This window comes from Rosa chinensis, chromosome 2 (genome assembly GCF_002994745.2).
Source record: "Rosa chinensis cultivar Old Blush chromosome 2, RchiOBHm-V2, whole genome shotgun sequence".
NCBI classification, from domain to species: Eukaryota; Viridiplantae; Streptophyta; class Magnoliopsida; order Rosales; family Rosaceae; genus Rosa; species Rosa chinensis.
The window spans coordinates 85,067,871-85,084,233 of NC_037089.1; the positions used below are offsets into that span (position 1 = coordinate 85,067,871).

The following is a 16,363-nucleotide window of genomic DNA, read 5'->3' on the forward strand; positions in this document are numbered from 1 at the left end:
AATCTTGTGTTAAGAGGAGTATTCTCCATGATTAGTGGAGCAAATGACTAAAATATCAAAAATCACTTATTAAGAAGGTCATTAATCGGTCTGTTTGATCATAGAGTTGTACATTTAACTTGCGAAAAAGTGTCATATGAATAATTTTTTTTTTAAAGTAAAAGCTTTCTATTACTCAACTGTCAATATTTTATAAGAACATCCGCAATAAATTCTTTATTTGGGCTTCTTAGACAAAATTTAAGAAGAAACTAAAAAAATAAAAATAAAGCTCCAACATACTCCTAAAATAAGAAAATCACTAGGAGCGCTTAAATATGAAGAGATACTACCACTCATAAAGGCTTCTAATGTATTAAGATTTTTTTCCATATGAAGATTGACTTTAGAAGAAAACAATATTTATGGCCCCTTATAGTGTTGAGTATGGTTTGTGCATAATTTCCAAAGTTCCCTAAAAACAACTCCTAATTTAAATATTAGTTATTTTTTTAAATAAATTTGTTTTTAAAAAAAAAAAAAAAAGTCCCAGTACATTTGGTCTAAGTAGGTCGCACTATCTTAATCATCCTACAACCCCATTCATTGGGACAACACTTTTTTGAGAAACCGCCTGATTGTATTAAGAGAGAGGGTTTACTGAGACCGATACATGTTCTTGCTTTGTTAGATTTTCAGACTTTTTAGCCCTCTTTGTAACCAAAAAACAAAGTTTCATAATTTGAAATTCGAAGAAAATGGGATACACAAAGCAAGTAAACAATTTGGGCCTAATAGTTGAGTACAAACCTCACCAATTGGACTATTGGACACATAAAAAAGGGGCCCAAACCACATGAATTTCACTATTTATGCACCAATTTCCAACTGCAATTGGCGCCGCTTTTCTTATACGAGCAACAAGTTCACTCCACCCTGCAAAACGGTGCGTTTTGGTAGAAGCTCAGAGGTAGACGAAGATGGAGTTCCCAGTCGCAACGAAGACTCAACACGAGCAATGGACGGTCGAGAATCTGGTCTTCCGGAAATACAATCTCTTCGAGGACCTCCCCCACCACGCCCAAACCCTAATGTAAGTAAAATCAAAAACCCCCAATTCAAAACCCTAAAATCAATTCTAGGGTTCCTCAATTTCAATCAATTTTTTCACTTTCATGGATTTGATTGAATTTTTTTTTTCGTTGGGTATTTGATTTGTAAGGCTGGAACTTCGGCGGGATGAGCACATAGAGTACTTGATGAGAGGTCTGAGAGGTCTGCCTGCTTCGTTTTCAGTTTTGGATGCCAAGTAAGTAACTCTCTCTCTAGATTTGATGATTCGGAGCTGAAATCGAGTCGGTTATTCATAAAATTGGATCAAAGTTTTAATTTTTATGACTTGTTGAATTGGGTTTCTTGATTTAGCAGTCGACCATGGATGTGTTACTGGATTTTGCACTCATTGGCTTTACTGGGAGAGTTGGTTGACGATGAACTGGAAAATAACACCATTGACTTCCTTAGCCGGTGTCAGGTAATCAGAAACCCACATTACTTAAATTGAACATAATCAAAGGACGGTGCTTAAAGCTAAAACTAGTTTTTGGTATCGTCGTTAGAATGATATGTTTGAAGTTAATTCTCACATGGAGTTGTCTCTCCTTGCAGGACCCAAATGGTGGATATGGTGGCGGACCTGGACAGGTAACTAGTCCTGCTATTTGCCTGAGTCGCTTAGTTGATGTTTGATCTTTGTTGAGCCTCTAATGGTGTTATTTTTTATTTGCTTTAATAGACCAGCTTTTATCCCACCTTGAAATTGATTCGATTGAACACTAGATTTGAGATACCATTACTTGGAGTGTCTGTTAGTTATCTCTTTTACTTACAGTTGTTATGTTCACTGTTTGATCAGATGCCACATCTTGCAACAACTTATGCTGCAGTCAATTCACTGATTACTCTGGGTGGTCATAAAGCTCTTTCATCAATTAATAGGTGGTTAGTTGATGCTGCTTTAAAATAAACTTACAGTTTAACTGTACTGCAATTTAAAACCTATGGGAAGTGCTTTAACATGATTGGTTTTACTCAGACGTGAACTGTACACCTTTCTGCGGCGAATGAAACAACCAAGCGGGGGCTTCAGGTGAAATATCTCTCTCTCTCTCTCTCTCTCTCTGCATTTTTTATGTATACCCTGCGAGTTTAGCAAACAACGTACTGGTGCTTATTTATTCAATGGGGAGTTGAGGACATATATTTGTACAATGTGATTCTCAGCATTTTCGTTTATTACTTTTCCTCAGGATGCATGATGCTGGAGAAATTGATGTTCGGGCTTGCTACACTGCCATTTCTGTTAGTCTCTCTTTCTCTTTCTCTTCCCCTCTCAACACAGTGTTCATAACTCCATACCCATTTTTTTAAGGCCTAAGAGTGAAACTTGCATTTGGAAAATAAAGCATTGCTTAACAATATAGAATGTCGGGCATCGCCAATTGGTTTTGGATTGGATGCTCTATATTCTGCATAATTTATAAGAGTTCTGTTTCTGAGCATAGTTCTAAAGACTACTAGGCAAATTTTTTGACTTTGGTAATAGCATCTTTCTCAAGTGCATGTTCATCTGTTGTTAGACTTTTCGACCTCACGTTCACTCACAAGGTCCGACTGTACGACCAAAGACTTCCTCTATCTATTCCCAAAATCTTATGGGACTGTCTAAGCCTTTAGCTAGTACCATCCTTAGAAGTAGTTCTGAAATTGGAGTTCCTTCTGAACGTATGCTTGTATTATCACTATTATATTCTTTATTTACTAACATATTTATAAGTTATTTACATGCGCACTTAACTCATTTTTGCAGGTAGCAAGTGTTTTGAACATTTTGGATCACGAACTGGTTGATAATGTTGGAAGTTACATCTTAAGGTTGGCTTCTGAGTCATGAATCTTCACTGGCACGAGAGTTTACTGAGTTGACATTTTTTTTTCTCTTCAGTTTTATACTGTCATACACTTGGTGTAGTTAGTGTTGGTAGTTACATCTTAAGGTTGCCTTCCGAGTCATGAATCTTTACTGGCACCAGAGTTTACTGAGTTGACATTTTTTTTTCCCTTCTGTTTTATACTGCCATACACTTGGTGTAGTTAGTTCATCCTAGGTTGAGATATATAGACATACTTGAATTACTCTTGCATTCTGTTGCTGCTGCCGTATTGCTGATGGCTTTTTAAATGTCCCTGGTTCTCAGTCCTCATATTTTCCAGTTTTTGTTGGTCTGTATTAGTAACTTTCTTCTTATTGTATTTGACATCATCGAGTTGCTGACTGAAATTTGTTCTTCTTTGCAGTTGTCAGACTTATGAAGGTGGTATATCTGGGGAACCTGGTTCTGAAGCTCATGGTGGGTATGTTTCAGACTCCTATCTGTTTAAAAACTGTAAATGACGATTTGCATGAATGTTCACTTTGCCTCTGTTTGATAATGTTGATGAGTTAGGTGACTTCAGTTGAAGTGGAGATCATGAGTTTAAAAGTCCTTGAGCATTATTGTTCCTGTGTAATAATGCGACATCAGATGTACCTTATCATGAATAAACACTTACTAATAGAATTATCTTTGTAAACTCTTAGGGTGGTATCCTCTGACAAAGTTGAATATCTATGTCTTGTTGGCTTCCTGTCTTCCATTCACTCACATGTCAAATTGTCTTCTGCCTTTTTTCACGTCTTTGGAAAATTAGTTGAGAAGATTCTATATGTGAAATGACAAACTTACTAAGGTCAATTATGAATTATCTTTGTGGACTTTGAGAGAAATGTATTTTGGCTTCCTTCCCCCATCTGCTCACCTGTCAAGATGGATGTGTCATGTGTGCCCATTGTGGATTCCTGTAGCAATGTATTTACATAGATCTGACAATATTTTCATCAGGTACACCTTTTGTGGGCTGGCAACAATGATTCTGATCAATGAGGTCAATTGTTTGGACTTGCCTAGACTAATTGTAAGATTTTTTTCTTCTTTGTGTGGTTTGGATGATAACTAACTGTATAATATACATATAGATATAAAATCTGTTTTTTTTATTTGCTTTTACTCTGCTGTGTATAATTTCACTGTTGCATTCCTCTGGTAATGGTTTCTATGATCATGGTAATTTCTTAAATATAACTTTTTCTTGTATTAGGATTGGTTGGTATTTCGACAAGGGAAGGAATGTGGATTTCAGGGGAGGACTAATAAGTTAGTTGATGGTTGCTACTCTTTCTGGCAGGTGATTTTCTTTATTATTTTCTTTTCTTTTTTCTTTTTTATTCTTGAACCTACGGATTTTCTGCATCATAGTTGAGTTAACTAAGATAAGTGACCAGGGAGGTGCATTTGCATTATTGCAAAGAATACCTTCAGTTAGTGAGGAGCAAATTGTGCTACCGGATGTGGGACACTGCACTTTGGATACCTCACACACTTCTACAACATCTCGTATATCTGAAGTGGGCAACAGTTCTGAAGGTACTTCATCTCAGGTTGATGACACCGGAGGTTTTAGGCAGGAAGGTAGGCTGAGTTAGACAAGTTTTAGATGTTTGGCTATGTGCCTATATATGTTTGATACTGTAACAAATTGGTTTTTATAGCCATGTTTGTTTATATGTTTCTAGTTTTACCTGCTATGAGGTTTAATATTAGTTTTCCCTTTTATTTTATGCAGGGTTGAAGGTTCCCTTTCCAGTGAATTACAATGATATTGGATATGATTTTATCAACAGAAGTGTAGAAATGAAGCCCCTTTTCCATGCCATTGCATTGCAGCGGTACATACTTTTATGCACACAGGTTAGTTTACGAATATGAACTTCCACTGATTACTGATGGAAGTCTCATTTGCCTGATTAATTTGTTCAGTTCTATGGTTTTCTGCTGTACTACTAACTTTGTATAGGGAGAGAAGCCAGCTTTTTTTAAATTGTTGTTCAGGCATTTGCCATGATTAGATGGCATGTATTGCCACTTGGATTAGGACTGTGTCAAGCATAATGGTTGTAGCAAATCTTCGGTCCTAGAACTTGAACCCTAAAAACTTAATTACTTCTGAATAAGGTCTAAAGGAGTACTTATTTCTGAAATCTCCAATCATATATATTGTATGTTAAGTTGTAATGACAAGCATCTCAACCGCTGCATACCTCCATGACTCGGTCCTTCATATCTAATCTACTTCTGAACAATTACAGCTATATATAGGTAATATAGCTGTATTCCATTGTATCTGTATGGTACATATCTACAGAAAAAAATTATACTAAAACCAAATTCTAAAGTTTTAGAAACTTTTGATTGATGAACTGATACTGGAATTTCAAATTATTGGATTATCGGTTCTTATGCACCGTGATCTGCACATGTAGATGCTTGGCAGATTGAACATTAAACTTAATAATTTGCTTCAATAGTTGAAAACAGTGGTGATATTTTCCATTGTTAACAATTAATGTGGAGTTTCATCTATCATCTTATAGATTTGTTACTTCCTTGATATTAATATTCTAAATCGATTTGGTGAATACAGGCAGAGAATGGTGGACTGATAGACAAACCTGGCAAATCTAGAGATTTTTATCACACATGTTATTGCCTAAGTGGTCTCTCTATATGTCAACATATCTGCTCAGATGCTGACTCTCCAGTTTTGCCCAGAGCAGTTTCGGGCCCCTATTCCAATCTGTTGGAACCGATTCATCCCCTCTTCAACGTCGTCTTAGATCAGTATCATGAAGCGCGGGAATTCTTCACTACACACCGGGCACCATTCAACTCTGAGGTTCTCCATTAACTTGTTGTGTTATTCAAAAAAAAAAAAAAATGCATGTTGTGTGCAATGTATCAGTTAATAATTCCAGGCCTTTGGTACATGGAATTGGATCGATTATAGGTGTTCCAGTGTACCTGTAATATCTATTTAGTTTCAAATCTGTACTGTGAAATATGTAGTATAAGTTGGTAGGATCCTTATCTTCAGTGGTGGTGTTCCATCGTATTATATTGAATTTTTACAACTTAAAACCAAGCATTCAGCTAATCCAAACCCAGTAGTCCATTGCGCCCCCCGCCCCCCCCCCCCAAGTAAGGGCATTGCCTTGGGCATCGTTAGCCTCGCATGGACGTGAGTCTGGGCACTTGCTTGGGCGTGCCCATCATTAGCCAGTCTCTGAGCGTAAGAATCATCAGGCTCGATTAAAATGCAGCAATTTTGCTTAACTCGTTCGGATTCAGCAATTTTAGCAACACGTGACAAATGTCAATTCCGCTGATTTGGCCCGTGGGAAGCGAACACTAAGTGTTGACAAGATCGAGCGGACACAAAGTGTAGACAAGCTCAAGAAAAAACACTTTGTTGCTTGGATATATGAATTGGACAATCTAATCGTGTATTACAATTCAAAATTTATCGGTTCACAGTACGAATCCCTTGTTTTGCTCTCACACCATTGAACTCATCCAAGCAGATGATCCAATTAGTCCAGAACTTTGACGCACGAATGCCAACCGGCCAATTAAGGCCTCTAAACTAGGATTAATGAACCTTCAGCAAATACCAACTTTGGTTTTCTCATAAATGACAAAGGCATAAATATGATTTAGACCCTTAATTTCTCAATTAAACTTGCATTTTCTTGCCAACTGGCCACCGCCCTGGAGCCTTATTCTACTACCCTCAAGACCTTGACAAAAACAAAGTTTGGGACGACAACGACGGACGCAACAAGTAGGTTTTATCTTATGCGAAATCTTTATTCTCATTGCTATGGAGGTTCCAAAGTTGAACTACTTAAGAAATGAAAAACAGTCGAACTCTAGCATCCCATTCTTCAACTTCTTCTCCATCATCACATGACCTTAAACCCAGACCGGCTAGAAAATGAAAAGAGAAACCCAACAAGAATCATCAAAAGACAAAGATGGAGAAGAAAAGCAAGGCATCTCAGAAAAGTCATATTCACCTCCTCTCAGTCCTCTAATATTCCCCCAAAACCATAACAAGTCCCCATCTCCATCTCCGTCTCCATCACCACTACATGATTCTTCTCCAGCTGAAGAAATCTACCACACCAATGAGTTCAGACTCACACCACCGGAGAATCAGACCCCCCACCACTCTAAGTCTGCGCCGCCACCGCCCGTGGAGGCCCAAACCAAAGCCCAAGAAGGGTTTGCTGCGCCAGGAGAGGCTCAAGAGGGAGGAGAGAATAGGAGAACTATGAGACCCTATTTGTCTATATTGAAGAGGGCGAGAAGGCAAAGCGTGGTGAGGAGGGCTATGTTGGGGTTAAGGATTTCTGAGTTTTTGTTTTGTTTGATCTCTTTCTCGGTTATGGCGGCCGACAAGAATCAGGGTTGGGCTTCAGATTCTTTCTCTAACTACAAGGAGTTCAGGTATGTCAGTTACTTAATTAGCTCAATCATTGCTGTTGCATAGAAGTTAGAGTCTCTGCTTCTCAGAAAAGTAAATGGTTACTGTTGTATTGTCCTATGTTTCAGTGATCAATCATTGCAGGTTGCATAGAAGTTAGAGCTTTATCCTATGTCACTAGAAAGTACTCTCAAGTCACTTTTGGGTAAAATGTTGTGTGGTTATTAACAAATTACTAGGGCCAAAACGCACCATAATGTTAGAGCTTTACAACTTCTGAAGAATGCAAGTGGGATGAAGGTGTGGCTAATTTTTGTCAAACTTCTTTCTATTTGTGAAAATTTTCTTTTAATACAAGTTTTATGAATGATTATTTATTTTTCATTAAAAGTCATCGAGTCATCGACTTAGAAAGTAAAATATATTCCAGCTAAAATATGAAAATTTAGTCAGATGCTTATGGTTATTCTACCTTTTATTCAAAACAACAACAAAAAAATGTAAAATTTACTCGTGTAACTCGTTTATTGACCTATTCTTATTTTCAACTGCAATTAAACTAATGATGCTCAATCTAAGAGTGTTGCTAAGAGTTTTTGTACATTTACTATATAAACCACTTGAATCACTTAACTTCACTTCACCACCATATATAACTAAGATGGATTGTTTACATTTGGCATTTCTAATGTGAATCAAATTGTGTTGCGTAGGTACTGCTTGGCAGTGAATGTGCTAGGGTTTGTGTATTCAGGGATCCAGACCTATGATTTAGTCTATTACTTCACCACCGGAAAACATGTAGTGCAGCACCATCTCCGATATTACTTCGATTTCTTGATGGATCAGGCAAGTCACAACTAGTCTTTGTCTGAGTATATTGATTCGATTTCTTGATGGATCAGGCAACCTCTTATCTTAATGCTGTATTGATTATATTATCAATCATCTCACCTAACCTTAGCCCCATGGACCCACCTCAAGTCCTTGTCTCTACTCTATAAATTCTCTTGTCAAAGGGTCCACAATCTATGAAGCTGGATCTTCACCACTATAATTGGTCATTGCTTATTGGTTGAGTACTTCTTTTCCTCCCTAATATACTTCTTTTACACTAATGTCTGTTTTTAATTTTATAGATTTCCCCCTAATATACTTCTCTTGAAATTTTAGTGTCCATTCGTTTCAGAAGAAAATGACTCATTTGGAATTATTACATAACAAGTTTAGTGTAATTGCTTACTTAGTTATACCTTAATACAACATTAAGTCTACATTACATTTGAGTGATCATGTTTTAGTAATCAAGATCATTTTTTTTTTCATTCCAAAATTCAAAGATCTTCTGATAATTAATAACAATTTTTGAGTACACTACTCAAGAAATAATCATCTTTTCATGTAGAATATGATTATTTTTCCTAAAATCTTGATCTTGATTATAAAGGACAATACCCAAAAGTTTAAAGTAAGGTTTGGGGGCCCCCAAATTGCTAATAGCAAAGGCCTACAAACAATATCTATTCTGATCACGTTTGTGATGTATGAAAATTTGGCAGATTTTGACCTACCTTGTGATATCGGCATCTTCATCAGCAGCGACTCGGGTTGAAGATTGGGAGTCGAATTGGGGCAAAGACAAGTTCCCTGATATGGCACGAGCATCTGTGGCACTATCCTTCCTTGCCTTCTTTGCATTTGCCTCTAGCTCTCTCATCTCTGGTTACGCCCTATGTACTCTAAAATCTATGTAGTTCATTGTCTACATACTTAACCTTTAACTTTGTATTCATAAATTTTGTAATCTACCATCATTTTTTCTTTCAATTTTGATGACTTATGAATAAAGTGAAATGATTCTAAGAATTGTTTCATATTATACAAACTTGTGTTTATGTTAGATCATATTTTATGGATGATTTACACTGAAGTGTTTGAGAGATAACAGTCAGAGGGCTTTCCTTGTGTCTTAGTCAGCACTCAGACTCTTAGACTTAACCCCTTGTACGTAACCCTAGGCATTGAAACTAAACTTGAAGGATGTCTTTTAGCTGAAACTATTGAGAAAGACTTGTTCGATCACTCGAGTATAATGATGAAAAGCGGGCACTTATTAGTATTCAAAGAGATGATAGCATATCGTGACTTAATATGAATTGTGTTATAAGTCTCTATAATATTTGGTTAAAGGTAGTGCCTCATTCTTACAGAGGTTCCAAACTAATCATTCCGATTGATGAATCTAGAAGCATTCTTGGTCTGAAAGAGCAAAAAAAAAAAAAAAAAAAAATAGAAAGAAAAAAAAGCATACTCCAAGCATGTTGGATATGAGTTGCCAATGGCCCAATGAGCTTGACAGCTTGTTCAGCTTCACAACTTCACAAGGCTCACTCAACTCAAAGAACATTTCATATCTTTCATACTGTACTACTGCACACTGTTCACTACTAGAATTTTCCCCAATGGGGACCAATTTGTAAAAGTGGCTTTTGGTCCAATACACACTAGTTTTGGTGGCTAATTGGAGATCAGTCCCCTTTATTGCAGGTGCTATTGGTACAAAGGCCACCATAAAAAAAAAAAACATTGTGAACACAGAAACCAATGCAGCTCTTCACACTGTTATGGAATTGGTGGGTCTTTGTTGTCACACTGATAACAATGGCAAAATTGGTAGGCTATATTAAAAAAAAACACCAAATAATTGGTGCATATATGATCTTGTATTGTATTTTAAATGTATTATATAATAAATTTACAAGTTAAAAATACATCCATAACTAGAAGTGATACTCTTGTAAGCTTCGTCAGTGATTCACAGGGTTCCTTAGACAGTCCTTTTGCGGCTTCTTGACCTACAAGCGCAACTCTTTTAACTCATTGCTCAAGAACCAAAGGCTGGCAAAGCACTAAATAGAAGCAAATCCACATTCATCCAGGGAGATAAAAAGTGATGAAATTTTAAATGATTGCATCGCTCTGATCTTTTCATACTAACGTGGATTATAATTTACGATGATCCAAAACTATGTAGGCAAGCGTACCTTATCAAACACATGGGAGAACTCCTTAGCATACTCCAAACACATATCTTCAGATTTCATTATTACTTCTAACTGTAAAGTAACAAAAATTAAATCATCACAAAGTATTAACAACAATAAGCATTACATTAGCAACCGTGAAAAAAGTTGGGTCTAGGTTTCCAGCATTATACTAACTTTAAGACTATCCTAACTCCAGACCAAGAAAACTATTAACACTCAATATAACATTAATTCATATGTGGATAAATACCTAGTGAAAAGACCAGAGATGGAAAGTAAATTTGGCACACTCCGGGTACAAGTTAAATGAAAACACTGATAGATAACTGCACAGAGAGACTGTCCTTAAAGCTTGCAAAATGAATCGACTTTGGTTAAATTGTCACTTGATGTATCTCTTAAACTACAAGTTCTCTCAAAGGTTTGTAAAGTAAATTAAAAAAATGAAGCATGTCCAAGCAAAGCTGTGCCTCTAAAAAAAAGCTGAGAAAGGAGGGACATTTTACAGTTAACCAAGTTCAGTGATGCAAAAAAGAATTATATTGGTTAAATAAGTGCATGCAAGTATTAGTTAAAAGGACTAAAATCCAAACATCTTCATCGATGTCTGATAGGTAATACTTTAGCAGTCCTTTCCATTTTGTATTTACCTTGGTAGTAGCTTGGACCAATTCACCTAAGGAAAGAACTAAGCATCATTTGTCATACATGAGAAGAAACAACACATATTTAGTGAATAGAAGCAACATCCACATTTTCAAATAATCGACAGACAAAAAAAAAAGAACATAATTGTAAATTAAGACTTGTAAAACAAACTTATGAAACCTTGGACACTTCATGGATGCAATATCTTGAATACCATAATCAAAAACCAAGCTTCCAAAAAAAAAAAAAATCAAAAACAGTAAGTAATTATGAATGCATTGGGTGCATCCCCAAGTAGTAACCTTGCAGCTTCATCAAAAGAAAGAATGTTTGAAATTGTAAGGAAACTAGAGCATTGCTCTTCAATTAACCAGTAAAAAAAAAAAAAAAGGAAGACAAAATCGAACCAGAACCCACACAGTGCAGATACATTTGAATTTTGAACACATGAGATAGAGTTCTCACTGTAAACCGAGTCTTAAGCAATAAAAATGAATATTCTATTATTTATTTTACCCAGTTTGTTTTTCTTTTCTTAGGTAAAAATTCAGTCCCCACTGGCCCACTGTTAACAGGGACAACAAAAAATAACCCACCGAAGATTTTTATTAGTGTCATACTGTTTCAGATACACACTGAAGTGGTTACAATGAACTGTTGAATATCTAACCGCCAAATGCAGTTCACTAGTTTGTTTGGATAATAATCCATCTACATGTACTTCCAAGTTTGCCATAACTCATAAATAGGCAAGCTTCCACATACTTCTCAATCATCAGCCTCCCAACTCTATAAATTGCACTCACTAATTGAGTCACTCATTAATTTGGACCCTTTCTATAAACCTCTTCCCCTGCAAGATTTACTTTTTGCACTACACCATTCATCAATGGCTGCAGCTCCAAGTGACTCCATACCCTTTCTAATGGGGGCTTGGGTCTATTCAGAGTATGGAAAAACTTCTGACGTTCTCAAGTTTGATCCTAGTGTGGCTGTTCCTGAAACTAAAGAGGATCAGGTGCTGATCAAGGTGGTTGCTGCTTCTCTTAACCCAGTTGATTTCAAAAGGGCTCTTGGTTACTTCAAGGACACTGACTCTCCCCTACCTGTGAGTCACCCTCTTTCTCCTTTCATTTTCCCCAAGGCCTTTCTTGGCTATTTGGATTAAGATTTATATATATTGTTAAACCTTTGGGACTTCTATCCAAATATGTTATCTTGCTACTTTAGGCAGTGTGAAATATTGTTTGGTACTGTTTGATCTTTCAATATAGTTGGTCTTTTTTATTATAAATGATCATATCTTATTGTTTATTTTTCTTTTGGTAGAATGGGGACCCAAGGCCTGATCATATATCAGTATATATGATATATATATACTCCATTGTTTAATAAACAAAGACATTGTTTAATAAAATCCTCCATTGTTTATTAATTAAATCCTCCATTGTTTAATAAACAAAGACATCAGAAAGTATGAAAGAAGTTACCTTGGGCATGTTTTTTCTTGGAACTTTTACGACCTTTGGCATTTTTCTACTGTATGGAAAGAAGCTACTTCTGTTAGTTAGTATGCTTATTTGTTTAGTCTATAATTGGGTTTGCAATTTGCAGACAGTTCCAGGGTATGATCAAATTTCATGTTTTTTTTTTTTTTCTTTTTCCTTTCCTTTCTTTCTGTAGGAACTTTGTTTAGCTTGGCATTTTTCTATTGTAACAAAGAAGTTAACTTTGTTAGTGTGTTTAATTATTTATTAATTTTCAATTTGGTTTGCAGACAGTGCCAGGGTATGATATGGCTGGTGTGGTGGTGAAGGTAGGAAGCCAGGTAACAAAGTTTAAGGTGGGGGATGAAGTATATGGGGATATCGATGAAACAGCAGTGGTGAACCCAACAAGGTTTGGGTCTTTGGCAGAGTACACTGCTGCAGAAGAAAGAGTATTGGCTCACAAACCCAAAAACCTGAGCTTTATTGAAGCTTCCAGCCTTCCCTTAGCCATTGAGACTGCCTATGATGGGCTTGAAACAGCCGAACTTTCTGCTGGTAAATCCATCCTTGTTTTGGGAGGCGCTGGGGGTGTCGGAACGCATGTTATCCAGGTACATTCTGATTTCATCATGTTCTGATGACTTTGTTACAATTTCAGCGTGGAATACTAATTTTGGCTTCAAACAATTGTAATAAAATATATGGAGACAAGGCTCACAAGCTATGGCATTGTGATGTGTAACTATCATACACTCATTTTATATTTATTTGAACAAAAATTACAATTTTTATGAATCAAAATTACAACATTGAGAACAAAGTTACCATATTCATTTACACTATTTACATATAATTAAAACAAAATTACAACATTAACAATGAATTTGTTCAAAAACTTATAACAACGTTGTAGGTGGTGTAATTACCATTAATAGAACTAAAATTACACAAAATATGACTCAAGTTACCACTTTGACAACAAACTTGTTGTTACATTTGTAAATATGTGTATGATATATGGGTATGTATATAGAATTTTCCAAATATGTGTACTTTAATGTGATGCAGCTAGCAAAGCATGTTTTTGGTGCTTCCAAAGTGGCAGCTACTGCAAGCACTAAGAAACAGGATTTGTTGAGAAGCTTGGGTGCTGATTTGCCTATCGATTACACCAAGGTGAACATCGAAGACCTGCCAGAGAAATTTGATGTAGTGTATGATGCAGTTGGTAAGAATCTTCTACTCCCTCGTTGTCTGAATCAGTTTTTTTTTTTTTTTTGCGAGTATAGTTACTTTTCTGTGCTGATCTTTCGTATGTCAATGGAAACCTAAATAGAACAACTGATAATGGAGAGAGCGTAGATTTATCATGTATATACAAGCACCTATCAAGTACTCAGATTGATCGAACATTTAAATATGGAGATAATCTAATGGTTTAGTAGCAATGAATGCATTGGAAGAATGTTGTGGCTGACATTAGATATTGTATTTGAAAAACGAAAACAGGAGAGACTGACAAGGCTGTGAAGGCGGTGAAAGAAGGCGGGAAGGTAGTAACAATAGTAGGTCCAGCAACGCCACCAGCTATCTTATTTTTGCTTACCTCTAAAGGGTCTATCTTGGAGAAACTGAAGCCTTACTTGGAAAGTGGGAAGGTGAAGCCAGTGCTTGATCCCACAGGTCCATATCCCTTTTCTAAAGTTGTGGAAGCATTTGGTTACCTTGAGACTTTCAGAGCTACAGGAAAGGTGGTTGTGTATCCCATCCCATGAGGTTGAGACTGTATGTGTAGATGATCTATAACTCTAAATGCAGATCGACTCCATTTCCCTCCTTGTATGTGTGCATCAGTATGTTTTAATCTTGAAGACTTGTAATAATGACTGCTCAATAAATTGTAATTGTGTAGCTTCTGCTCCATGACTAGTTGCTAGAGGATTCTCAAGTCAGTGATCAAGTTTTTGGTACACATAATTGGACCCTAGAAATTCGTACTTCTTTATAATGAATTAAAGAGATAATGTGTCTAGATGCAGAGTCAAAGTAGGTTTGAAAATTCATCAGACTCGAAATCTAACCGAAGACAGATTATTCAAATCTAAGATGATATGGTCACAGCTTACATTTTATTTCCTTTTTTCACAATTGTCACAGCTTACGTTCATATACAACAATTTTTATACAAACCTTGGTTGATATGGTCACAGCTTACGTTTTATTTCATTTTTTCACAATTGCCACTGCTTACTTTCATACAACATTTTTCTCAACCTTCACCTTGTAAGTTGTATAAAGTGCACTCTGGAAACGTCTGCCAGTGCAAGCTTTACTTTTTGCTCTACATCAATTATCAATGGCTGCAGCTCCAAGTGATTCCATACCCTCTGTATATGGGGCTTGGGTCTATTCAGAGTATGGAAAAACTGCAGATGTTCTGAAATTTGATCCAAATGTAGCTGTTCCTGAAATTAAAGAGGCCCAGGTGCTGATCAAGGTAGTTGCTGCTTCTCTTAACCCAATTGATTTCATGAGAGCTCTTAGTTTCTTCAAGGACATAGAGGGTGATAGTCCCTTACCTGTGGGTCACCTTTCTCCTTTCATTTTCCAATGCTTTTTTTTTTTGGGGGTAAAATTTCATATTTTTAATCATTTAGGAAATTAAAGCAAAAGGTATCATTTTCTTTCTTGCAGGGTCTATGTAGTTGTCTATTTTCATAAAAGATCATATCTCATTTTTACCTATGAAAAAAAAAAAGACATCAGGAGGTAGAAAAGAAATTACTGTAGGCATGTTTGTTACCTTTTACTTTTCTCTAGTGTATCAAAAGAAGTTACTTTTGTTAGTATGCTTGTCAAATTTTTTCTCAATTTGGTTTGCAGATGATACATTTCATTAACTTTTTTTCTGTGGGAGCTTTTTTTTACCTTTAGATTTTTCTACTACGTCAGAAGAAGCTACCTTTGTTTATTTGTTCATTTTCAATTTGGTTTGCAGACAATTCCAGGTATGATGTGGCTGGTGTGGTGGTGAAGGTAGGAAGCCAAGTGCAGAAGTTTAAGGTGGGGGATGAAGTATATGCTTGTTTGAGTAATAGCATTGAGATTCCCCAATATCATGCTAAGAATAGCCATGGGGATCTCAATGAGAAAGCATTGGTGAAACCAAACAGGCTGGGGTCTTTGGCAGAGTACACTGCTGCAGGAGAAACCATGTTGGCTCTCAAACCCAAAAATCTGAGCTTTATTGAAGCATGCTAGCCTTCCCTTGGCTATTGAGAGAGCGGAGCTTTCGGCTGGTAAATCCGTCCTTGTTTTGGGAGGCGCTGGGGGTGTTGGAACACATGTGATTCAGGTACATTCCGATTTCATGATGCTTGAACTTTGTTACAGCTTCAATGTCCAATATTAATTTCGGCTTCAGACAATAGTATTTGAGAATATATACTTTGTTTTTGTTTTATTTGATCTCTTTCTCGGTTATGGCGGCCGATAAGAAGCAGGGTTGGGCTTCAGATTCATTCTCTAAATACAAGGAGTTCAGGTTTGTCAGTTACTTGATCAGAGTCTGTTTTTCCAGAAAAGTAAATGGTTACAGTGATCAATCATTGCAGGTTGCATGGAAGTTAGAGCTTTATCCTATGTCACTAGAAAGTACTCTTAAATTACTTTTGGATAAAATGTTGTGTGGTTATTAACAAATTACTAAGGCCAAAAATCACCAAAATGATTGATTTTTTTGTGGTTTACAATTTCTGAAGAATGCAAGTGGGATGA

At 36.4% G+C, this 16,363-nt stretch overlaps 3 protein-coding genes across 4 annotated transcripts; all 3 read left to right on the top strand.

Annotated features, from left to right (window-relative positions):
• The first annotated feature begins 764 nt into the window (after positions 1–764).
• LOC112190127 (protein farnesyltransferase subunit beta) lies at positions 765–6,047 on the top strand. Of its 2 annotated transcripts, none has more exons than XM_024329546.2 (14): positions 765–1,072; positions 1,202–1,288; positions 1,405–1,513; positions 1,648–1,683; positions 1,895–1,977; positions 2,075–2,128; positions 2,289–2,340; positions 2,849–2,913; positions 3,337–3,393; positions 3,921–3,993; positions 4,177–4,263; positions 4,361–4,547; positions 4,702–4,826; positions 5,560–6,047. In XM_024329546.2, exons 1-14 carry the CDS (start codon positions 960–962, stop codon positions 5,821–5,823), a joined length of 1,392 nt encoding a protein of 463 aa, XP_024185314.1. In that variant the 5' UTR covers positions 765–959; the 3' UTR covers positions 5,824–6,047. The 2 variants fall into 2 exon arrangements, with proteins under 2 accessions (XP_024185314.1, XP_024185315.1); XM_024329547.2 differs by having other exon boundaries at positions 786–1,072; positions 1,408–1,513.
• A 565-nt stretch (positions 6,048–6,612) lies between these two features.
• Positions 6,613–9,267, top strand: LOC112186066 (CASP-like protein 4A1). The gene is made up of 3 exons (XM_024324412.2): positions 6,613–7,424; positions 8,115–8,250; positions 8,961–9,267. Exons 1-3 carry the CDS (start codon positions 6,910–6,912, stop codon positions 9,153–9,155), a joined length of 846 nt encoding a protein of 281 aa, XP_024180180.1. The 5' UTR covers positions 6,613–6,909; the 3' UTR covers positions 9,156–9,267.
• A 2,667-nt stretch (positions 9,268–11,934) lies between these two features.
• LOC112186065 (2-methylene-furan-3-one reductase) lies at positions 11,935–14,507 on the top strand. Its single transcript, XM_024324411.2, has 4 exons — positions 11,935–12,204; positions 12,874–13,197; positions 13,655–13,814; positions 14,096–14,507. The coding sequence occupies exons 1-4, from the start codon at positions 11,986–11,988 to the stop codon at positions 14,359–14,361; spliced, it is 969 nt and encodes a 322-aa protein (XP_024180179.1). The 5' UTR covers positions 11,935–11,985; the 3' UTR covers positions 14,362–14,507.
• Positions 14,508–16,363: the final 1,856 nt, after the last annotated feature.

Coding starts and splice junctions, on each gene's coding strand:
- LOC112190127 (XM_024329546.2), top strand. CDS start 960: ATGGAGTTCCCAGTCGCAACGAAGACTCAACACGAGCAATGGACGGTC. Junction 1,289..1,404: donor TTTTCAGTTTTGGATGCCAA/GTAAGTAACTCT, acceptor TTCTTGATTTAG/CAGTCGACCATGGATGTGTT. Junction 2,914..3,336: donor GTTGGAAGTTACATCTTAAG/GTTGGCTTCTGA, acceptor TCTTCTTTGCAG/TTGTCAGACTTATGAAGGTG.
- LOC112186066 (XM_024324412.2), top strand. CDS start 6,910: ATGAAAAGAGAAACCCAACAAGAATCATCAAAAGACAAAGATGGAGAA. Junction 7,425..8,114: donor TCTAACTACAAGGAGTTCAG/GTATGTCAGTTA, acceptor TGTGTTGCGTAG/GTACTGCTTGGCAGTGAATG. Junction 8,251..8,960: donor TCGATTTCTTGATGGATCAG/GCAAGTCACAAC, acceptor AAAATTTGGCAG/ATTTTGACCTACCTTGTGAT.
- LOC112186065 (XM_024324411.2), top strand. CDS start 11,986: ATGGCTGCAGCTCCAAGTGACTCCATACCCTTTCTAATGGGGGCTTGG. Junction 12,205..12,873: donor ACACTGACTCTCCCCTACCT/GTGAGTCACCCT, acceptor TTTGGTTTGCAG/ACAGTGCCAGGGTATGATAT. Junction 13,198..13,654: donor TCGGAACGCATGTTATCCAG/GTACATTCTGAT, acceptor AATGTGATGCAG/CTAGCAAAGCATGTTTTTGG.